Source organism: Myotis myotis, unplaced genomic scaffold (genome assembly GCF_014108235.1).
Source record: "Myotis myotis isolate mMyoMyo1 unplaced genomic scaffold, mMyoMyo1.p scaffold_m19_p_30, whole genome shotgun sequence".
Taxonomy (NCBI): Eukaryota; Metazoa; Chordata; class Mammalia; order Chiroptera; family Vespertilionidae; genus Myotis; species Myotis myotis.
The window spans coordinates 2,179,924-2,205,376 of NW_023416336.1; the positions used below are offsets into that span (position 1 = coordinate 2,179,924).

Here is a 25,453-nt window from a genome sequence, read left to right on the forward strand (position 1 = left end):
TCCCTCTGAGATTCATCAGTCTGTTCCATGTTTCTATGCCTATGGGTTGAGCATCTGTCCCCTTGTGGTCAATATGTGTCATAGCTACCGGTCGAACAGTCGAATGGTCGCCTAGGCTTTTATAAATATAGATGTGCTATGGTATATATGTTAATATGTAGTAAAGCACATTGTAGAGTAGAATATGGTACCATTTTTATAAAACAAAATTTCTATATATTTGGATATCTTAAGAAGAGTCAGAGTAATGTACTGTATAGACAGATACACAGGTTAACTGGATAACCTGAAAAAGAAGAGAATGAAGAGGGTTGGTGGCATTAATTTCATATACAGTGGGGCCTTGACTTATGAGTTTAATTCATTCCGTGACGGAGCTCGTAACTCAAATTACTCATATGTCAAATCAACAGTGAACAAGTGAGACACGTGATGCTGGGCTGATGTTGTGGCGTTCACTGTGACGTTCGCTGCGCCAACTAGCGGTGGGGTATCTGAAGCTGGCTCGTAACCTGAATTTTAGCTCGCAACTCAAAGCAAAAAATCGGCCGAGAGACGGCTCGTATCTCGAAAAACTCATTAGTCGGGACACTCGTAAGTCAAGGCCCCACTCTATCTTTACAAGGTATCACCAGGTGAAATAAGCACTTACTACTTTTGAAATTTAAAACATAAGAAAATGTAAATTAAAAAAATAGTTTGCCATCTGTGTGGAAGTAGGAATTAATTAATTTAACAAATATTTGTTGAGTGCCTACCAGTTTTCAGGAACTTTGTATTTATCAGTGACTAACAGAGGTTCTTTTTATGATACTTACCTCTGGATAGGGGGAGAAGGGAGGTATGACAGCAGCATAGGGGAGGCAAGAGTTGTAAATAAATAAATTTTTTCCCAAGACATTGTTCACTGACAGCTTTATTCCCCAATAAGTAAAATATAAAAGTGGGTCTGAGAGATGGGAGAAGTACATTTTACATCCTAAATATAAAACAAAAAAAGAAAATTCAATTAAAAGAGCATTTTGAGTATCAGTTACATTCCTAGTTGGCAGCATTCTATAAACTGTGAGGAGATACAAGAAACCTGTGTGGCCCCTAGACATTAGGTAGTTTACAACCTAACTGAAGACTGTATAAGGCTCTCCAGGAAGAGTTGACAGAGGACATTTAACAGGCTGAAATGAGTGTTAAAAACATTCAGTCTAATGGGAGTCGATGGACAGAGACCTATGCAGGCGGGAGGAAGACTCCATAGAGGAAGACAGGCTGGGAGGATGTGAACAGGCAGAGTCCTCCACCCGCAGGGCCTCCTCTCCCAATGGGCCACCATCTGATGGCACCACGCCCCTTGGCCAAAGGCCTGCTTCACTGTGTTACAGGCCCTATTGCAGCAGTTCTCAACCTGTGGGTCGTGACCCCTTTGGGGGTCAAATGACCCTTTCACAGGGGTCGCCTAAGACCATCGGAAAACACATATATAATTACATATTGTTTTTGTGATTAATCACTATGCTTTAATTATGTTCAATTTGTAACAATGAAAATACATCCTGCATATCAGATATTTACATTATGACTCTTAACAGTAGCAAAATTACAGTTATGGAGTAGCAACAAAAACAGTTTTATGGTTGGGGGTCACCACAACACGAGGAACTGTATTACAGGGCCGCGGCATGAGGAAGGTTGAGAACCACTGCCCTATTGTATTGCACGTATCAAGGGTTGGCCTTTACAGAGGTCAAAAATAACTCATTACCGGCATTCTGTTTGGACCATAGTCAACATATGCTGACGAGGTTTATGAACAGCAGACGCCATGCCACTTCTCACACCCCTGCTTCCATTGCATCCACAAAAACACCCTCATCCACCCCAAACCCAGTGAAGGCTGGTTAGTCTCAGGACGCCTTTCTCACTGTCATCCTCAGCAGCCACCCAGAGGCCAAGTCTCACACCCATCTGTCCTCTCAGAAGCTCACATTCTATGCTAATTACTACTTCTCCCATCTCTCAGACCTACTTCTGAACTCTCATGTTTTTCCCGTCTTTGGGAAATTCTGTCTACAAAGTGACTTCTTGGACAGTTGAGTCCATTTTAGTCCTTCAGCATTTAAGTTCCTGTTCTTTGCTAGCACTGTGAGAGGCCCCAGTCCTGCAGGAGGAATAAGTAAATTTTATAAGATGTTAGGTGATGAAACAAACTGAGAAGAGATGGATTAATACAGTGAGGGTGTGGTTCATTTTTTTCTTTTAATTTGAGATATAATTGACATAACATTGTGAAAATTTAAGGTACATTGTGTAAATGTACCTTGAATTGGAACATTTATATGTTGCAACATGATTACCACCATAGGGTTTGCTAACACCTCTATCATCACATAATTATCTTTTTTTTTCTTTTTTGTGGTGGGACCGTTAAGATCTAGTCTCTTAGGAACTTTGAAGTTTATACTACAGTATTGTTGTCTTATCACTATTCTCTGCATTAGATCTCCAGAAATTATCTACTTATTTGCATATTTGTACCTTTAAACAACATATATCCCCAATCTTCTCTCCTCCAGCCCCTAGTAACCACCATTTACTCTGTTTTTACAAGTTCAACTTTTTTGATTCCACATAAAAGTGATATCATTAAGTATTTGTCTTTCTCTGTCTGATTTATCTCACTTACCATTATGCCATCAAGATGCACCTGTGTTGTCAAGTGGCAGGATTTCCTTTTTTCATGCCTGAATAGTAAACCATTGTGTATATATCACAATTTCTTTATCCATTCATCAGTTAATGGACACTTAGTTGTTTCCATATTGACTATTGTGAATAATGTTGCAATAACTGTGGGTGTGCATATATCTCATTGATATCTGTTTTCATTTCCTTTGGATATATATACCCAGAAGTGAGATTGCTGGATCATATGATAGTTCTTTTTAATATTTTGAGGAATTTTCATAGTTGTCCATAATGAGTGTATCAGTTTACATTCTCACCAACAGTGTATAAGGATTCCCTTATCTCCCCATCCACAATAACTGTTACCTCTTCTTTTCTTAATGATAACCATTCTAAGAGGTATGAGGTGATATCTCACTGTGCTGTGTTTTTTTTAAAATATGTTTTTATTGATTTTTTATTTTGAGGAAGACAGAGATAAACATTGATTGGCTGCCTCCCGTGTGCCCCCTACTGGGGATCAAGCCTGCAACCCAGATATGTGCCTCAACCGAACTGGTGACTTTTTGGTGCATGGGTCGACGTTCAACCACTGAGCCACACCAACCAGGGCTCACTGTGATTTTGATTTGCGTTTTCCTGATAATTAGTGATGTTGAGCATATTTTTATATACTTGTTGACCATTTGGATATCTTAATTTAGGAAAAAATGTCTATTTAGATCTTCTGCCCATTTTTTATTTGTGTTGTTTGTTTGTTTTTCTGTTACTGAGTTGTATGACTTTTTTATGTGTTTTGGATATTAACCCCTCATTTGATACTAGGGCCCAGTGTATGAATTCGTGCACCTTGAAAGGAACTGTGGGTCACGACGCTGTGGTGGGTACAGGGGCGGGTCTCAGCCCATCCTCCGCGTCCCCATCTGACCCCTACCGCCCTGGCCCTCGGTCCCATATCTACCGGCAGACCCGCTCCCACGTGCTGATGGCGTGGAGCGATTGGGGCCAGTGCTAGCAGTGGGTGCAAGCGGGACCAGCGCCGGCAGCAGGTGTGAGCACTGGGCAGGACTGCGGTGTGCAGGAGCAAAGAATTTTCAGTAATCACCAGAGGCTCGCCCCGATGACAACAACTGGCTCCCCGCCTTGGCCTGGCACCCCCACTCACCTGCTCCACCATCCTGCTGCAGCCAACGCTTGCCATGTTCTGCGCACGCCCTCTGGTGGTCAGCACATGTATAGCAACCAGTTCGGTTGTTCCACTGTTCAGTCTATTTACATATTAGCCTTTTATTATATAGGACTAGAGGCCCGGTGCACAAAAATTTGTCCACTCGGGAGGGAGGAGGGGGTCCCTCAGCCCGGCCTGTGCCCTCTCGCAGTCTGGGACCCTTGGGAGATAACGACCTCTGGCTTAGGCCTGTTCCCAGGTGGCAGAGGGCAGGCTCAATCCCTAGGTGCAGCCCCTGGTCAGGCTCAGAGCAGGGCCGATTGGGGAGTTGGGGCGCCGCCCCCTGTCATGCACAGAGCAGGGCTGATTGGGAGGTTGCGATGCCACCCTCAGTCACACTCAGGTAGGGCCGATTGGGGGGTTGGGGCACCACCCCCTGTCACACTCAAGGCAGGGTTGATGGGGAGGTTGCGGCGCCACCCCCTGTCACGCACAGAGCAGGGCCAATTGGGGTTGGGGCGCTGCCCCCTTTCACGCACAGAGCAGGGCCCATCAGGGGGGTTGGGGCTCCGTACCCTGTCACGCACAGAGCAGGGCGGATCAGGGGGTTCGGGCGCCGCCCTCTATCACCCATAGAGCAGGGCCCATCAGGGGGTTGGGGCGCCGCCACTGTCACACTCAGGGCAGGGTCGATGGGGAGGTTATGGCTTTACCCCGTCACACACAGAGCAGGGCCTGTGGAGGGTGGGGGGGTTGGGGCACCGCACCCTGTCACACACACAGCTGCAGGGCGATCAGGGGGTTGGGGAGCTCCCCCCTATCAGGCACAGAGCAGGGCTGATCAGGGGGTTGGGGTGCCTTCCCCTGTCAAGAACAGAGCAGGGGGGATAGGGAGGTTGTGGCCCCGCCCCCTGTCACACACAGAGCCACAGGGCGATCAGGGGGTTTGGGCGCTGCCCCCTATCACACTGATCCCGGTGCCGGGTGGCCTCTCAGCTCCGCTGATCCTGGTGCTGGGAGGCCTCACGGCTCCACTGATCCTGGTGCTGGGAGGCATATTACCTTTTACTATATAGGATAGAGGCCTGGTGCATGGGTGGGGCCTGGCTGGTTTGCCCTGAAGGGTATCCTGGATCAGGGTGGGGGTCCCCACTGGGGTGCCTGGCCAGCCTGGGTGAGGGGATGTTGGCTGTTTGCAGCTGGTCACACACCCTTTAGGTTGGGGGTCCCCACTGGGGTGCCTGGCCAGTCTGGGTGAGGGGCTGAGGGCTGTTTTCAGGCTGGCAGGTGACTGAAGCTCCCAACTGCTCCTTTTTTTCTTTTTTTCTTTTTAATTCTGGGCCAGCTTTAGCTCTGGCTCCAGCTCTGAGGCCTCTGCTGCTGAAAGCAGGTATCTGGTTTGTTTGAGTTCTATAATCGAAACACTGTATCAGCTCCAGCTCTGAGATCCCGGCGGGCTGAAAGCAGGTTTCTGGGGTTTTGTTTAGCTTCTATATTTGTAAGAATGTTTCAAACTGCAAGCTCAGAGGCTGGCAAGGCAGGCGGGGAACAGTTGGTTTCCTCCATCACTGAAGCAAGCAAGCCTCATGTTAACTTCAAGTTGCCTGGCTGCCGGCCACCATCTTGGCTGGCAGTTAATTTGCATATCTCACTGATTAGCCAATGGGAAGTGTAGCGGACGTACGCTAATTACCATGTTTCTCTTTTATTAGATAGGACTAGTGGCCTGGTGCACAGATTCGTGCACAGTGAAAGGAAATTAATTAGAAGAAAGATTCGTGTGGTAATTACGTTACTGCACCATCAACAATGACAGATTGAAACACACACGTGCGATTGGCGCCAGTGAGAGCTTTATATGTATCACGCAAGCGTGAGTCAACGTTTATTTTTAAATTGCCAGTGTGCATCATATGTACCGGCCAGTTGGTCAGTTGGATGGATGGATGGTCAGTCAGTCAGCCTTATATATATATAGATTATTATATAGGATGTGGTTTGCAAGTAATTTCTCCTATTCTGTATATGGCCTTTTCATTTTATTGATTGTTTCCTTTGCTGTGCAAAAGCTTTTTAGTTTGATACAACCCTACTTGTTGGATTTTGCTTTTATTGATTGTTCTTTTGGTGTCAGATACAAAAAATTCTTTCCAGCACCAATGTCAAGAAGCTTCTTCGCCTATGTTTTCTTCTGGGAGTTTTACAGTATCAGATCTTACATTTAAGTCTTAATTTTTTTCCATTTTGGTGAGTGGTGTAAGATAGGGTTGCAGTTTTACTTTTGGCACGCAGTCATCCAGATTTTCCAACACCATTTGTTAAAGAGACTATCCTCTCCCCGTGGAGTGTTCTTGCCTCCTTTGTCAAATATAAGTTGACCGTGTATGCAGGGGTTTATTTGGCAGCTCTCGATTCTGTTTCATTGGTCTATATGTCTGTTTTTGTGCCAGTACCATAGTTTTAATTACTATAGCCTTGGAGCATAGTTTGAAAAGCTTTGTTCTACTTTCTCTTGATTACTTTGGATATTTGGGGTCTGTTGTGGTTCCAAACAAACTCAATGATATTATTATTCACTTTGTTTAGTGATTTTGTTGTCAAGTAGAGTTTAGTTTATTGTTGCCTACCAAGATTTAAACCCAAACATTCAACTATTTTTCTTGCTCCAGGGAACATGAAAATTAAGACCCTTGTTAAAAAAAAAAGGGGGAGGAGGGTTGTCTAAAAAACGGTTTTGAGTAAATCTGAAAAAGTATATTTTTTTATTACAGTATATTTTCAGTAAAATTCATCCATTTTAGTGTACAGTCAGTGTACCTCATAACATTCATAACTAACTACATTTTGTTCAATGATGGACCACATATACAAAGATGGTCCCATAAGATTGTATTGGAGCTGAAAACTTCCTATCACATAGTGACATTGTCAGAAAATCATAGCGCAGTGCGTTACCATTTTCTGCTTTCTCAGGGCTATTGGCCCAGGTGAGTTTCCCATAGACATCTCCTCTTTCTACACCAGTGTTATGACTGGACCACCCTGTGATTCTTAGAAATGAGTTTATTTCTGACAGGCCCTAGGAGCATACAAGAAACTACCTAAGAGAGAGCAACAGGAGCCTGGTGTTTTGCTTTTATTGGGGTTGAGAGTGGGAGCCCATGGTTTTGTGGGCTCATCTTTATTGGTGAATTTAAAATACCATAAGAGGGAATTTAAAGTACAGGAAGAGAAAAAACAAGTAGCCCAAATGATCAGTTATACCAACCAGGATCTCTAAAACAAAGGAGCATCAGTGGGAAGAAGGCAGCCTGCCTCTTTATCAGGTCATGTGTCTGGCAATGCTTTTGTTGGCTTTGAAGTAGATGCCTCTGCAATCAAAGCTTAAGTCGGGCACTTGTATTAAAAAAGAAAAGCTAGTTGTTGGTTCTCACACTACGGTTACTTGTTTGTGGTAATGCTGATATAAACAAACCTGTTCCAGTCCTATAAAAGTATAGCACATGCAATTACAATAGTAGGTTGTACCATCTAGGTTTTGTGTAAGTGTACTTGCACAGCAAAATCACCTAACCACGAATTTCTCAGAATGTACCCCCTCATTAATCAGCTTGTGACTGTAGAGTTCTGAGTTTTAACAAACTCATAAAGTCATGTAATCAACAACTCAACCAACTGTAGCCTCTGAGTAGCGCCTATTCCAGAAGCTTATATAAATGGAACTGTACAGTGTAGAGCTTTTCAAGTCTGGTTTCTTTCATTTCACATTGATCCAAGTAGTTGGATGTTTCAGCTCTTTGTACCACTTCATTGCTGGGTGATAGTTTATTGGAAGGCAGCATTGCCATTTTTATCCATTCACCAGTTAAAGATATTTGGTTGTTTCCAGTTTGGAGTTGTTAAAGCCATTATAAACATTAATTTATAGATTTTTATACGAACATAAATAAAAATTTATGTCTGAGCATTCCAGTTGTTCAAAATTTTTATTACACTCCACTGTTACATTTGGGTTCGTTTTTTTTATTTTAGTCACTCAAAGAGGAGTACACTTTTTTACTTTAGTTTACATTTACTAATGACTAACGATGTTGAGCATCTTTTCATTGACAAAGTTTTCTTTATCACATGTGTGATTGACAGATCTTTTCTTTCAGGCTGTATCATTTCTTTACAGTCTCGTGTAGAAGCTTTCAAAAAACAGAAGTCCTTAATTTCCGTGAAGTCCAGTTTATCAAATTTTTGTTTTATGGGTCATGCTTTTAGTGTTGTAGTAAGAACTCTTTGCCTCAACCACAGTCACGAAGATCTCCAGTTTTTCCTTCAGATGTTTAATAGTTTGAGATTTCACATTTAGGTCTGTGCTGCATTTTGAGTTAATGCTTGTTTATGGTATGGGACATGGATCAAGAGTTTTCTTTTGTTTTGCATATGAACATATAACTGTTCCCACACCATTGGTTGAAAAACCTGCCCTTTTTCATTGAAATCCCTCTGCATTTTGTTAAAAATCAATTGGCCTTGTATGCGTGGGTCTGTTTGCTAGACTCCATTATGTTGTAATATGTTTACTCTTTCGCTAATACACAGGGTCATGATTATTATAACTTTTTAGTAATTCCTAGAATCATGTAGTGCGAGTCCTCCAATTTTGTTTTTCTTTTTCAAAATTGCATTGTTCTTCTCATTCCCTTTTCTTGCCATTTAAATTTTAAAATTAGTTGGTCAATTTATTTTTTAATCTTGCTGCAATTTTTTATTTTTAATTAACTTTAAATGTATAGAAAAGTAAGTACAGATAGTCTTCATATATCCTTTATCCAGTTTCTCCTAATGCTGATATCTCAGATAATCATAGTACAATGATCAAAACTAGGAAATTAACATTGGTGAAATATTGTTCATTAAAAACCTTGTATGGATTTCATTAGTTTTTGTATCAGTTTACTTTTTCTATTCCAGGATCTTATTTCGCATTGCATTTTCTCCTCAGACTGAAATTTTTATGGCAATTGCATTGGATATATTAATACTTTAACAATATTGAGTCTTCCATCTATGAACACAATATTATCTCTTCATTTTTAAAAAGCCTTCTTTCATTACTTTCAGCAAAGTAGATGTGCATGTTACTAGACTTATCTATACTAATAAAAGGGTAATATGCAAATTGGTCACGACACCCTCAGTCATGCTAATTAGTCACGACCAGTATGCAAATTGACCATCACTCCAACACAAAGATGGCCGCCCCATGTGGCCACAAGATGGCCTGTAGGGGAGGGCAGTTGTGGGCCATCAGGCCAGCAGGGGAGGACAGTTAGGGGTGACCAGGTCAGCAGGGGAGGGAAAATGGGGGCAGCCAGGCCTACAGGGGAGGGCAGTTAGGGGTGACCTGGCCAGCAGGGGAGGGCAGTTGGGGGCAACTGGGCCTTCATGGGAGGGCCATTGGGGGCGACCAGGCTGGCAGGGGAAGGCAGTTGTGGGGGACCCAGGCCTGCAGGGAGGGCAGTTGGGGGCGACCCAGGCCTGCAGGGAGGGCAGTGAGGGTGATCAGGCCTGTGGAGGAGGGCAGTTAGGGGCAAACAGGCCAGCAGGGGAGCAGTTAGGCATTGATCAGGCTGGCAGGGGAGTGGTTAGGCGCAATCAGGCAGGCAGGCAGGTGAGCGTTTGGGAGCCAGCAGTCCTGTACTGAGAGGGATGTCTGACTGCCCGTTTAGGCCCGATCCCTGATATGCTAATTAGCCACGCATGACCAGTATGCAAATTGACCATCACTCCAGCACACAAGATGGCTGCCCTATGTGACCACAAGATGGCCGCCACAGATGGCCTGTAGGGGAGGGCAGTTGGGGGCCACCAGGATTGGGCTTAAACGGGCAGTCAGACATCCCTTGAGGGGCCCCAGATTGGAGAGGGTGCAGGCTTGGCTGAGGGAAACACACACACACTCCTGTGTATGAATTTCATGCACCGGGCCTCTAGTACCTTAATATTTCTTTCTGTGTGCATGTTATTATAAACTAGTAGTCCGGTTCACGAAATTCATGCACATTAAAAGGGAATTAATTGCCCTAACCGGTTTGGCTCAGTGGATAGAGCATCGGCCTGCAGACTCAAGGGTCCCGGGTTCGATTCCGGTCAAGGGCATGTACCTTGGTTGCAGGCACATCCCCAGTGGGGAGTGTGCAAGAGGCAGCTGATTGATGTTTCTCTCTCATCGATGTTTCTAACTCTCTATCCCTCTTCCTTCCTCTCTGTAAAAAATCAATAAAATATATATTTTTTTAAAAAGGGAATTAATTAGCGGAGATATTTTAATATTGCTATTTGCCCTTTCTCTATAATAGAAATGTGAGAGATGAAAGGAAATTAGTAAAATGTATATGAAAATAATATATAAATTTATTAGTAAAATAAACAGTAACAAAAGGATATAACAACAACAGAGGCATGATATAAAAACGACAAAAACATGATATGAAAACAACAGTGATGCAAACAATGACTGATAAAGTGATTAAACTTATTCTAATATCTCCCTGTACACATTACAAGTGAAAACACTTTCAGAGTGCTTGACTAATTTCCTTTGTGCTGAAGTATTTAGAACTTTAACTTTAATATCACAAGCTCTTCAAACTCGAGAAAAAGCAACATACAACTGACCATGTGCGAAAACGGGTTCAGGTACGAATATGCCTACCCTGTCTAGAGTTTGTCCTTGTGATTTATTAATAATCATCAGAAATGCTGGCATCATGGGAAACTGTCGTCGAATTAATTTAACACATTGTTTGCAGGTAGTTTTTGCGCACTAACAGGTGGCGTGGGCCATTTTTGCTAATTTTTTGCGCAAATAGCAACGTTCGGTACAATTACGATAACTTTAGTTTATGTATTTATACGTTACCCACATTCTATCGCTAGTCTATAAAAAATGTATTAATACGTGTCCCACGCTCTACTGCTACAGTCAACGTAAAACATATAAATATGTTTCCCGCATACAATGTGTTAAATGGGAGGCCAGTGTCAGATGGGGATAAATTAATTCTTGGAATCAGAACAATGAGCTCTCCCTCTGCAGATTCTGTTAATACTTCAGCTTCGATAATGTTAGGTCGTAATCTTTTGATAATAAATCTGGTACCATTACAAAGACCCCATTTACTATTAAGATTTCTCAATAGCATGATGATTGCACCACTTTCAATTTTAATTTATGACACAGCATTCCTGAAGGAGTAATAATATTAAGAAATTCAATGGGAAAATTTTCCTTTTCAGCATCATCTGTTGAATCAATGGAAACATCACTCAAATACGTGTGAAAATCTCCATCGAGTATATCCAAATTTTCTTCATTTAATTTTTGAACGTGCTCATTTTTTTGGACAAAGAATTTCATGTTTAGATATATTTTTAATATTATCTATATATATACTATTTCCAAAGGTAGCTTCAATAGTAGATCCATTACAAATCATTTCACAGGGGATTTTAATAATATCCATTCCTAAATGAAAACTGCTATCAAGTTTGCCATCTCCAAGTTTTACTAACCATTCACTATAAGCAGATTCCTCTGATCTCATATTTGTTTTAAGAGACAATTTATTGAAACATCCCCAAACATTACAGTACTTTAAACTCGTTTGTACTGTGGCCGATCCCATAGCATGCGGTACAATACTGAGACATTGTCCAAAATCCTCTACAAGCAGGAGAACTTTCCCACCAAATACAACATTCAAATTCATAATTTCTCCTAGTAATGTGTCTATGGCGTTTATAGCATGACTAGATGCCATGGTGCATTCATCAATAATGAGAAGTTGGGCCTTTTTAATAGTTTTACCAACTTCACTGTTTATATCGAGTCTAGAAATTGAAGTGCATTTAATGGAATTGGACATTTATATTGGGAATGAAAGGTTCTTCCACCGAGAAATAAATTTGCAGCAGTTCCTGTAGACGCTGTGGGTAAAACAGTACCAACACAACCTCTAATATAATGTATTAAAACTTTATTGTGGGGAGCCGCTACAGTGTTTTGGTCAGGTTCAAGCCTTGGACTGATGAGAGGGTACAGTCCTCTCATTGCCACATGCAAGTCCCAGCTTGGAGGGCAGGGCCCTCCCAGCACAATTATAGCCAACAGCTATAGTTGTAAGCTTGAATCTATGGTCCATACACGTGGCCCCATGTGCCTGAGTGATGTAGGCTTGATAGAGTTCAGGTGCATGTAGTTGAGTAGGATTGAAACCCAGGAGAATGTTGTAAACATCTTGGTCATGCCCTTACTTTGCCTTGTGGCATCTGCTATAAAGTAAAGACACAGCTGTGGGCGTGATCGCTGTCTTGGAGAAGCAGCATCCCACCGAGACCCAGATTTCATTCTCTTGTCTGTCTTTTCTAAACCTTTTAGCTGCCCCCACTCAGGTTCACCCTTGGCCATGCTGGCGCGGCACACTTTATAAAGATATGCCTCCAGGATCTGAGGGTGGGTTCCTGCCTCAAACCCCACTCTTACAGGAAACAGCTGGGGGGGGGGGAGGGCGCAGCCGTTTCCAAGACAACCCCTGCAGGACTGACTTCCTTCCGCTTGGTCGCGCTTCTGGCTGTGATGTTACACCCAGGGTTTTTATATAAGTAGATTATATGTTTTTAAAAATTAGAATTCCATCATTAATTGTTGGGATAGGGAAATACAATCGAACATTCCTCCAACTTTGTTAAACTCTTTCATTAGTTCTAAGAGCATCTTCTAGGATATTTTTGGGATTCTTTCTATAGAAATCTATGTTATCTGTGAATAACAACACATTTTTCTTTCTTTCAATTGGGTATGCCTTTATTTCTTGCCTCATTGCACTGGCTAGTACTTCCAATACAATGTTGAATAGCTGTCATGGGAGAGGATAGCGTTACTTTGTTTCAGAGTTGGCGGAGAATGCATTCAATCATTCACCATTGAATATGGTAGTTCTAGATGCCCTTTAACAGGTTGAGGAAGTTCCCTTCTATTGACCTACTTTACTTAGATCTTTAAATCATGAATGGACATTGAATTTTGTCTAATTATGTTATACTAGAGGCCCGGTGCATGAAATTCGTGCACTTGGGGGTGTCCCTCAGCCTGGCCTGCACCCCCTCACAGTCCGGGAGCCCTCGGGGTATGTCTGACTGCCAGCTTAGGCCTGCTCCCCACAGAGTTCTTAGCTACAACACTAAAAGCATGACTGGCTCAAGGCTTCTGGCTGAGCGGCACTCCACCTGTGGGAGTGCACTGACCACCAGGGGGCAGATACTGCATTGAGCATCTGCCCCCTGGTGGTCTGTGCATGTCATAGCAACGGGTCGCTCCACCGTTCAGTCTATTTGCATATTAACCTTTTATTATATAGGACTAGGGTAAAAATCCAATAATAGCAGAAAGTAATATTTGCCTTTAAAATTTGAATGGGAAAGAAGAAAGGAGGAGGAAAAGGGTTAAACATTTTTTCTTTTTCTAATTTTCAATCAGTGGTTTCCTTCTTGTTGCTTTGAAAAATGAGCCAAATGTGCACCTGACTAAATATTAACATATTTTGGCTTTTAAGAAAGCTTAGCTATGTTATGCTACAGCTTCAACTCCCAGCCTTCATTTCTGTCATGTAGTTTTGTTAAGCAGAATCATAAGCTTGCTTTTTTGAAACAGCAAATGCCAACTTTCTATTTGAAGCTATCTACTAGACAGATAGGTAGATCTATATATAGATATACAGGGTGTCTCAAAAATGTATACTAGTACACACTTTGAATAATTATTAATTCAAATGGGTTAAATCAGAAAGGAAATAAGCTATCAAAAAATGTATGTGTATACATTTTTGAGGGGACCTATATATATATATATATATATATATATATATATCACTAATTTTTAAGGATTATTACTAAAATATAGTTTTGATTCAAATTCCATATAGGATAACAATAAATTGATGATTTTTGCTGTGCCCATTAAGAAGAAAAATTAATTTTATTTGAAAATGCAGACTGAAACATGGGAAGGCATACATATCGATGCAATCATGAAGAAAGAAGCCTACATTGTCAGTGCTGGCATGCAGTTGATACCAAACGGAGCTAAATCCAAGAGTTCCTTTTCAAATTAAAAGGGAAATTTTAATTGCCAGAAAGTGGAAAAAATATTAGGCCAAAACAAACTCTAGTATTTACAGTTGCACTAAGTAATGTAACCTATAAGAATTACATAAAGTTTAAAGATTAACTTTTGCTAGAATGTTAATTTATCAAATTATATTTATAACAGACTTTTATAAGTATGTGTATCAGTGGATGGATGGATGTCTGGTGGATAGATGGATGATGGATGGTTGGGTGGATGGACAGATTAGGATCTCAAGACCTGGACTATTTCAAATATTCAATATTAATAAAAGAATAAATAGTATATACCCTACCTTCTGAACATCAGCATCATGTTTCTGTTGAAGTTTAAGCTTCTCTTCATGACATTTAGCTTCTATCATTTTGGTTTTCATGTACAACTTCAAGGAAAATATTTTAAAGGTGTTCATAATTTGCTTTTCCCTTTGGCAAAAATACACAATTAAAATAACTCCTAATATGAAAGAGAATAGTATTTTTCCACTTTTACCCTAGAGCTAGAGGTCTAGAAATCACATATATATATACAAACATGTTGGTATTACTTCCAAGCTAATTAAAAATCTTTCAGATAAATTGTACCTGCCCTACCAAGTTTGGCTTAGTGGATAGAGCATTGGCCTGTGGACTGAAAGGTCCCAGGTTTGATTCCAGTCAAGGGCATGTACCTTGGTTGCAGGCACATCCCCAGTAGGAGGTGTGCAGGAGGCAGCTGATCGATGTTTCTCTCTCATCGATGTTTCTAACTCTCTATCCCTCTCCCTTCCTCTCTGTAAAAACCAATAAATATATATATAAAAATTACTAGAGGCCCATTGCACGAAGAGATTCGTGCAATAGGCCTTCCTTCCTCTGGCTGCCGGCACCGGTTTTCCTCCGGCACCCAGGATCCAGGCCTTTTGTCCAGCCACAGCAGAGAAGCCAAGCCTCTTCAGTCTTCAGTCTTTGCTCCGTGCCTGCATAGGCAAATTAACCGCCATCTTTGTTGGGTTAATTTGCATAGTCGCTCTGATTGGCTGGTGGGCGTAGTGCAGTGACACCGATTTGTATGTTTCTCTTTTATTAGTGTAGATACCTGATGGGTAAAGTTGACACTACTAAATATGGATTTATCAATTATCCCCCCCCCAAAAAAAAGTCATTTTAAAGTGATATTTTGCTGGTATTTTGACGTTTATTATTTCCTATCTGAGAAAGTCTCTATTTAACCATTTTACTTTTTGCTTTTCTTATATCTATGTGCTCCTTTAAAAATATGTTTCATCACCCTGACCAGTTTGGCTCAGTGGATGGAGTGTTGGCCTGCAGACTGAAGGGTCCCAGGTTTGATTCCGGTCAAGGGCATGTACGTTGGTGCAGGCACATCCTGAGTAGGGAGTGTGCAGGAGGCAGCTGATGGATGTTTCTCTCTCATCGATGTTTCTAACTCTCTATCCCTCTCCCTTCCTCTCTGTAAAAAATCAATAAAATATATTTAAAGAAAAAATATGTTTCACCAATATGATAGTTTGAGACTGAATGTCCATAAATATATGGCTTATTACTGATAAACACACTTCTCTCTCCAGGTGTCATAGACCCCGATGCCCTCCAGGCAGTGACTTCATCTCCTTTTGAGCACTCATTAACTCCCATCCTGCTCAAACCAATACCTAATGCACAATGTTTGCAGCAAAACTGTAACCAATACTTGTTGATAATAACATGTGTGTCTTTGAATTTAAAGAATAATAGTAACTGGTTTTAAGAACAACATAAAATTGGTTTTCTCAACTATAAAAGTATTGGACCACCTGATTTCTTACTGTTTAAAAGAATATGCACAATAGAGTCTGACAGACCTCATTTCTAACTCTAGTTCTAATCCCATTATGTATTAACTAGAGGCCCAGTACATGAAAATATGTGCACTTGGGGGGTGGGAGGAGGTGTCGTCCCTCAGCCCGGCCTGTGCCCTCTTGCACTCCAGGAGCCCTCGCTCCTTACTGCCGGCCTGCTAGCTGCTCCTTACATCTCTGCTCGCTGCTCCTTAGCACTGCCACAGAGGCAGGAGAGGCTCCTGCCACCACTGCCGCTTAGCTCTCCAGCCATGAGCCTGGTTCAGGGCTTCTGGCTGAGCAGTGCTCCCACAGTGGGAGCGCACTGACCACTAGGGGGCAGCTCCTGCGCTGAGCATCTGCCCCCTGGTGGTCAGAGTGTGTCATAGCAACCGGTCGTTCAGCTGTTCGGTGAATTTGCATATTACCCTTTTATAATATAGGATGTATCTATTGAAATTACCATATGGTTTTTCTTCTTTAGTAAGTTGATAATATCAGTTACATTGATTTGATTTTTTAATGTTGAACTAGAATTGCATTGCCAAGATAGAAACTACTTGGTCATAATGTATTCTTCTTTTTCATTTATTTGCTAGATGTAGTTTGCCAGTACTTTGTAGATGATTGTATGCCTACATTCGTTCATAAGGAATATTAGCTTATAGTTTTCTTACCAACTCTTTGTCTGGTGTGGGTACCAGGTTAATGCTGGACTTATAAAATGAGGTGGATAATATTCTCTTCTGTATGTTGAAAGTTTATATAGATAGGTGTTATTTGTTTCTTTAAATGGTTGGTAGAAAATTCTTCTTACCAGTGAAACTATCTGAACTTGGTCTTTTCTTTGTGGGAAGGTTTTTTTATTTTAACTTCTACTTTTTCAATTACAGTTGACATACTATATTATATTAGTTTCAGGTGCACACATAGTGATTAAACATTTATATAACTTATATAGTCACCCCAGTAAGCCTAGTACCCACTTGACACCATACATAGTTATAATATTATTGACTATATTCTCTATGCTGTACTTTACATCCTTGTCTCTCTTTTTGTATTTGGCAGTTTGTTCTTGGAAAGATTTTTAATTACAAATTAAATTTCTTTAATGGATGTAGGACTGTTATAGTTACCTGTTTCATTTTGAGGGAGCTTTGTCAGATTGTGGTTTTTAAATTTTTTTAAAATCCTCACCTGACGATATGTTTTTATTGATTTGAGAGAGAGAGGAAGGGAGAGGGAGAGAGAGAGAAAAAAATCAATGTGAGAGAGAAACATTAATCAGTTGCCTCCCATACATGCCCCACTGGGTATCAAACCGACAACCTGAAATTGAATCTGAGACCCTCCAGTGCACAGGACAATGCTCCAGCCAACCGAACCACAGCAGCCAGGGCAGATTGTGGTTTTTAGACAATGTGTCCATATCTTATAGTTATTAAATTTAGGGACATAGAGTTGTTTGTAGTATTCCCTGTCATCCTTTTTACATGTAAAGGATGTACTATACAGCGTCCACATTTTAGTTTCTTTTACTTTTGTCTTCCTTTTTATTCTTGATTATTCTGTCTAGGGTTTTATTCATTTTTTGAAGAATGAGCTTTTTGTTCTGTTGATTTTGTTTGTTTGTTTACTTCATTCATTTCTGCTCTTATCTATTCCCTTTGATGTTTTGGGTTTAATTTGCTCTTTTTCTAAGTTTTTTCTTTTCTTTTAATCCTCACCAAAGGATATGTTTGTTTACTTTAATCCACACCTGAGTCTATGTTTTATTGATTTTCAGAGAAAGAGGGAGAGAGAAACATCAGTATGAGAAAGAAACATCAGTTGGTTGCCTCCTATACACACCCTCACCAGGGATTAAACCACAACCTTTTGGTGTATTGGACGATGCTCCACCTAACTGAGCTACCCAGCCAGGGTTTTTTTTCTAGTTTTTTAAGGTGGAAGCATGGATTATTGATTTGAGGCTTTGTTTTTTTAAGTACTAGCAAGTGTGTAATACTGTAAATTTCCTTCCAAGTATTGCTTTCATTGCAGCCAACAGTTTTTGATACATTGTGTTTTCATTTTCAATTAAATAAAAATATTTTATAATTTCTGTAGTGACTGCTACTTTGACCAATGGATTATTTTGAAGGTGTTGGCTTCATTTCAAATTATTTAGGAATTTACCAGATACTTTCTATTACTGATTTTTGGCTCAGGTGTGGCCTCCACTTAGTTAAGTCTATAGCATCCAAAAGTTCTATATTCGTATTTTAGCCCAAACTCAGCCCTTAGCAGTGTGTAAACATTTTAGCTGAATTTATTTTACCCTCTTGGTGGAAGCCTCATCTTCCCATTCTCTGCCATGTGTGAGCCAGTACTCACATTCCATCTCTCCCTGGAGATGCTTGTCTCTCCTTAGATTCTGGGCTAGTTGATACACAAAGGTTATTTTTTTGTTATTGATAATGCAGGAGAAATGTGCTTCATAGCTTTGTACATGCTAAGGTGAAGTCAGAAGTCTCAATATCATATTTTAAGCTATAATTTGAGGAGTATTTTAGAATTCTAGACAGAGAGGCAGAATGCGCAAGGTTGATGACTTCATTATAATGCATTTTAAGGCTTTGTTGCAGACAGAACTGCATTCGCAGTCTCTCGAACTTCTCAAGCAGCCCTGTTGTTTTGTTGTAATAATTTTTTTTGCTAACTACAATGACATTCTCAATTTGCACAAGATAACAGGAGTAAGTTCTTATCCCCCCTATCTTCTTTCCTTAGTGGAAGGTGCTGTATGTTTTGTGCCTTGTGTGAATGGGGAGCAGAGGACAAGGGGTTAAGGTCTGCGCTTATTTCTTTGGAATAGCACAGGTTGCTGCTTCTTAGGAGTAACGTATATAAAAAGTTGAGGTTCAGCTCACTTCTGCTTGATTGTGTGATGAGGAACAGCAGCCTGTAATGAGGCACTGCATTGCAGCCCCATGATTGCTGAATGAACAGAATCCAGGGAAACCTGTTGTGTGGGGTTTTAGACTGGTATTTTCAAAGATATGTGACTAAATCTCCATTCTGAAGACATCTTTTTTATTATTTTCCATTGCAAAATAGTTTGGCTAATTTACAGCTTAAACTGGGGGGGGGGGGTATGGAAATTATCCTATCTAATAAAAGAGTAATATGCAAATCAACTGTCACTCCAACACAAATATGGTGGCACCCATCGCTACAAGATGGTGGCGCCCAGTCCTCTCAGCCCCACTGGAGTCCTCCAGTCCCGGGGGGGCAGCCGCTGAGAGCAGGGCCTTCTTGGCCGTTGCCATGGTGACCCAGGAGCAGCCAAACGGGCCCGGCAGACAGCGCACAGCAGGGTCTGCTTGGCCTTCGCCTGCAGCGACCCAGGAGCACCAAGCAGGCCCCGCAGACACCGAAGAACCAAGGGGAACGGGCCTATGCAGTCAGTAGGTCATCCCCTGAGGGCTCCCGGATTGGAGAGGGTGCTGGTCGGGCTGAGGAACCCCCCCTTCCCCGCCCCACCGTGCACGAATTTCATGCACCAGGCCTCTAGTTTTATGATATTTGTTTTAGAGAATTTTAGCTATCTAATTGTGATTAGCATGATCTGATTTTTTGGTTACTAATTTATTTATTGCTGTTCTTTTACAGAAAATTCTTCCGGGAGGAAATACATCATTTGATGTAGTTTTTCTTGCAAGAGTAGTAGGAAATGTAGAAAATACTTTATTTATTAATACATCTAATCATGGGGTATTTACCTACCAGGTAAGAACCAATATTAAAACGTCCATTTGTTTTCTAAAATATAGTCATCATCTTCGACCTATAAATGACCAGCTTTTACAATCTCTCTTCAATAACTTTTAAGGATAACAGAAAATGTAAGAGTTTAGACTTGAAGCATTTGTATACCTATTGTTGTGTCTGTGAATATACCTGTTCAAATTAGATTGAACAAATGAATAAAGCTACTGCTAAAGTGTTAATGTAAGATTGATTGACAAAAGAATCATAAAAATATTTTCACACTAAATTCTTTTTACTTTTTGCATACTTGTGAAACATACTCAATAATAGTTTCAAGATTAAAACATACATGCCTGCTTTTCTTAGTAAATATATAGTTTTACATATTTTTAATAAGCTTATTTTTTATGTACAGTTATTCAGGTTATTAAAAAAAAATACCGTTTTTTGAATCAAGATTTTTGTAATCAAGTTTATCAAGATTTTTAAGAATTCCTCATACTTTACATACACTTCTGCCTGTGTTATAGATACTGTTATTCTCAATTTTTTAGATAAGGAAGCTGAAATGTATAAAGGTTTTTTAATTTGCCCAGATTATGCTATTAGTAGGTTGTTGAGCAGAAATTCAACCCATGACTTTGTAACTCTGAAGACCAGTCTCTTAGCCACTGTGCTATTGCCATGGAACTCAATTTCATTGTTTTACTTTATAGTTTTTGTGATTTTGTTTTTGAACATTTCTTCTCCAGTGCCCAGAGCACTTGATTTATTTTGAAAACTAGTATCAAAGTAAACATTCCATTCAGTCATAAGCATATATTGTACTTATTTAATGAAAAGAAGTCTTTAATGGTTGTTTAGTAGGTAGTCAATAAACTTTTAAAGGCTTGTATAGATAAATAACCATGGTGCTTTATAGATGACACTCATATTAACACATTGTGGACCAGTAGTTTTATTGCTAGCTTTACCCAGTGGCCAGATAAGTTTCTATTGAACGAGTACAAAAAACTTTTTACATAAATGTTAAAGGCACGCTTTAAAATTAAATTACCCATTGCATTTTGAAGTTATTTATTACATGTTCTTTCAAGCTAATACCTTTTTAACCCCTAGAGTGCCGGGGAGCGCGATTGCGTTCCTCCTGTCGTTTGCCAAAAGTGCCGGGAGCGCTATCTAAGCTTCGAAATGGCGTCCAGTTTTAAGTCTGCTTTTATTAGTGATGATGATATTGCTAAATATGTCAATGTAGTAAAGGTTTCCTTAAGTTTTTGAATATGTAACTTCATTTACTTGCGATTCATAATTTTTTTCCTAAACTGCTGTAAAATCAGCAAAAATGCCTTGGCAATTTTAGCACAGTTCCTAGGATATTTGGTTGGCACTCAAAGGGTTAAAGAATTCTCGTGACTGGCCACAAGCCTTAGAACAGAAAACATGAGAATTCTCGTGATTCGTCTGCAATGTGTGGAGTAAATAAAAAGACTGTCATTAGAATATGAAGACCTTTGTCCTGCAGAGGCACCCCAAGTGACCTAGGTGTCATGGCCAGTCTGGACTACTTGAGTGTCATGATCAGGTTGTTCTCAAGATGAGCCTCAGTGGCCAACTGTCTTTCTTTACCTCAGTCTTCCTTCTAAATATCTATCGATTCTGTCTATCTCTCTCCTATTCACTGCCATCTTCTAAGCCAGGGGTGGGGAACCTTTTTTCTGCCAAGGGCCATTTGGATATTTATAACATCATTTGCGGGCCATACAAAATTATCAACTTAAAAATTAGCCTGCTGTATTTGGTCAGACATTTAATTAACTCACCCCTAATGCTTTGGCAAGGCCAGACCAAATGATTTTGTGGGCCTGATAGGGCCCACAGGCCGGATGTTCCCTATCCCTGTTTCAAGCTGTCATTACCTCTCACTCTATTACACAGTAGCTTCTAACTGGCCTTCCATTCCGCCCCAGTCCCTGTAGTCAGAGTGTTCTTTTTTTTTTTAACATAAATCAGATCTAGTTGAATTCCCATGTACATCCTTAGGTTTTTCCATTGCTCTTAGAGCAAAGTGTAAACTTCTGACCAAGACCTACAAGGATCTAAGAAGCTGATTCCTATATAGATCTCCTACCTCATCCTATTTTACCATACTTCTCTTTTTCTTCCTGATCTTCAAACAAGCCAAGCCCCTTCCTGCCTCAAGCCTTTGCCTGTACACTTCCCCTTGTCTGAATCCACTCCCAGTGCTGGCTTTTATCATCTTTCAGATGACAACTTATGTCACATACACCCCACCCCACCCCGGAGAAGACTACCCTGACCACCCTCTGTAGAAGAAGTCCCTCCCTCCTTTAGCCAGTTGTTCTATATCACATTTCCCATTTTTTAAACCTTCTATTGTTATGCATTCTCACGCATTCTAGAATGTACATTTCATGAGAGCAGGTGCATTATCTGTCTTGTTCACTATTCAGTTATTCACTACTGTGTTTGTTTGTGTCTAACACATTGTAGGCACTTTGTAAATATTTGCCATTTGAATGACTGGCTAACACTGATTAGTCAACCCAGGACCTCCCATGTGGGCATGACCTAGGGCTGGGCTTGGTATTTGAGAGATTGTCTGGGCTCTAGATTCATCTTTTAAGGGTTGGAGTAGGGAAATCTTTTGAGGCCCTTATTTTCTTGTCTATCCCACAACTTCATGAAGGACTGCTGTCATTTTATTTCCAGTATATCGTATAAATTATTCCAAATGCTTGTGTTTGTAGTAAATCAAATATGTAGCCAAATCAGATATAGAAACCACATGTGTGCTCCTTTTAAAGGGAGTTGAAACTTTTCTCATCTGTGTTAGACTCACCAGTTTTCCCTAGATCAATCAATCATGACCTATAAAAATGTTAGTTATACAAGCAACTCATACTGCTTTTTTTCCTACTTTGAAACAGGTATTTGGAGTTGGAGTTCCAAATCCTTATCGATTGAGGCCATTCCTTGGGGCTAGAGTCCCTGTGAATAGCAGTTTCTCACCTATAATAAACATACACAACCCTCACAGTGAGCCTTTGCAGGTGAGTCTGATGGTGATTTTGGTAGAAATTAATGCTTAGCTTAAAATCTCCATTTTCAAGACTTTAAAATAATGGGGTTTTAAAGATGTGTTGAAGAGGGGTATTTTAATGCATCTTGCTGTGGCCTAAATTTTGAATGTCAGCAGTCTAGATACTGGATTTTTGGAACCATTACAATTATGGCTTCTCTGGTATTACAATTTAGGCAGCTCTGCATTTAATTTAAGAAGAGTTTTCCATTATACAAGGTTTCTACTTTTCTTGCATATAATCTCTTTCTGGTCCAATATAAATTTTTAAAAGCACAGTTTATACTTTTATTTTTATTTTTTTACCTATTTTTTGATAATAATTTTTTGGTGATGGTAGTCTGGAAATTGAAGTCTAAGAGAAGGGTAATAGAGAATCATGATTAAAAGCAATTTTATTTTTATTTTGTTTTCTTTGTTAATTCTTACCAGAGAATGTTTTTTCCATTGCTTTTCAGAGAGATTAGAAGGGAGTGGGGGAGAGACAGAGAGAAATATCAATGTGTCTCTCTCACATCAACCAACTGCCTCCCGCACACGCCCCTGACCAGGGGACAGAGAATGAACCCGCAGCCCAGGCAGGTATCCCTGACCAGGAATCGAACCCGGAACCCTTTGGTGTGTGGGCTGATGCTCTAACCACTGAGCATACCTGCCAGTGGGAAATTTTTTTAAATCTAACTCTTTATCTTATCCAATCTTTTAGTAGTAATTGTTTTTAAATTTGAAATTCCTCCTCACTGGTTCCTTGTCTCTTCCACAGTGGGTGTGGCTGGTTGTGGCTTCTTCAGATATTTTCCCAAACCCCACCCACATCCCTAGTGACTTCCAAGTACAGGACATTTGCCACCACTATAGCTTATCTAGTTCTGTTGTCTGTGTTGGATGGAGATGCGGTTGCTTTCCAGAGTGGTTCCTAATATCTACACCCAGAGCCCCCAGAGTTCGTTAGGACCAACCCTGCAGGACTTATAATATCTTGAAAATGACAAGTGGAGGGAAATACTATATATTGTGGTGAGCTGGTAACCAAAATGGTTTTTATCATCCAAGAGCCCTCTGGTAGACATGTTCATAAACAATGAAAGGGGAAATGAGGAAGAAGACGAGATTTTCAGAGCTTGAATTGTGAAGTGCTTAGGAATCCTGTGCTGAAGTAGTAAGAAAGCAGCTTCTCCCCAGCACTTGCTGACACTGGCTGAGGAGAGCTACTAATAAAAATACTCTGCCTGGAGTTTAACTTTTTAAATTTATCTTTATTGTTGAAAGTACTGCAGATGCCTCCTTTTTTTTCATTAGATATCTTCATCACAAAAGGAAAAATCTTGTGTCCTGCTTGCTTGTACATGAAAAGTGTTCTCTCTTCATCACCATCACTCTGTTATTTCTATCCTTTTACTACTTTAGGTAATGATGTCTTTTCCTGCAGAAACCTCGTAAATTCTTGCTACTTTCTTGTTTTGACTACTTTTAGTCAAAGACATTGAAACAAAAAGCTTGGTCTTCGTTCTGTCAGACCCTGCTGCAGGCGCTGCCTGCACTGCCACAGGGGGGTGACAGAGCTCCCAGGGAGTCCCCTCTGGGGCAGCCGGAGCAGAAGGAGGGTCCTGGACTGGGCAAGTGGTGGACGGCCTACAGTTGTTTAAGTGGCCTTTTCTCCTCAGCCTCAAGCCATCAGGCTATCAGCTAGAACAGTTCCTTCTCTGGATTCAATACTGACTTGTTTTCTTTTGTTCATCTATAGTCTTTTTCTAGTTAAACATTTTAATTCAAGAAGATTTAGCCCAATAGACTTTTTACCACACACAAGAGAGCAAATAAAAAAACCAAAGCTGTCTTCTTAAAACCAATGTAGATTATCTGGAAAGCATTCTTCTTGAGGGAAACATTTTTTTTAAATCCAAGTTCCTACTTGATGGGCGTTTTAAAGATTGATATATAATTGACATATCCTATCTAATAAAAGAGAAACATGGTAATTGGCGTACGACCGCTACCCTTCCCATTGGCTAATCAGCGAGATATGCAAATTAACTGCCAGCCAAGATGGCGGCCGGCATCCAGGCAGCTTAAACTGAACATGAGGCTTGCTTGCTTCAGTGACGGAGGACTCCAACGTTCCCCGCCTGCCTTGCCAGCCTCTGAGCCTGCAGTTTGAACATTGTAACAAATATAGAAGTTAAACAAAACCCCAGAAACCTGCTTTCAGCGAGCCATGATCTCAGAGCTGGAGTTGATAGAGTTTTGATTATAGAACCTAAACAAACTAGATACCTACTTTCAGCAGCTGAGGCCTGAGCTGGAGCCAAGCCTCAGAGCTAAAGCTGGCCCAGAATAAAAAAAAGAAAAAAGAAAAAAGGAGCGGTTGGGAGCTTCAGTCCCAGCCTGAAAACAGCCCTCAGCCCCTCACCCAGACTGGCCAGGCACCCCAGTGGGGACCGCCACCCTGAAGGGTGTGTGACCAGCTGCAAACAGCCATCATCCCCTCATCCAGGCTGGCCAGGCACCCCAGTGGGGACCCCCATCCTGATCCAGGACACCCTTTAGGGCAAACCAGCCGGCCCCCACTCATGCACCAGGCCTCTATTCTGTATAGTAAAAGGGTAATATGCCTCCCAGCACCGGGATCAGTGGAGCCGCAAGGCCTCCCGGCACTGGGATCAGCGTGACAGGGGGCAGCGCCCAAACCCCCTGATCGCCCTGCTGCTCTGTGTGTGACAGGGGCGGGGCCACAATCCCCGCACCCCACGG

General features: G+C 41.0%; 1 protein-coding gene across 7 annotated transcripts in view; it reads left to right on the forward strand.

Annotated features, from left to right (window-relative positions):
- The window catches only part of TMEM131 (transmembrane protein 131), a 203,408-nt gene that overhangs the window by 95,290 nt on the left and 82,665 nt on the right, over positions 1–25,453 (forward strand). For 5 of the 7 annotated variants that reach the window (XM_036302291.1, XM_036302285.1, XM_036302288.1 and 2 more), the window contains exons 6-7: positions 19,504–19,620; positions 22,551–22,673. The exons of 1 other annotated variant lie outside the window; for it this stretch is intronic. In XM_036302291.1, coding sequence (XP_036158184.1) covers positions 19,504–19,620; positions 22,551–22,673 — 240 coding nt within the window. The remainder of the gene's footprint in view (positions 1–19,503; positions 19,621–22,550; positions 22,674–25,453) is intronic. One more of the 7 variants, XM_036302286.1, reaches the window with a different exon arrangement.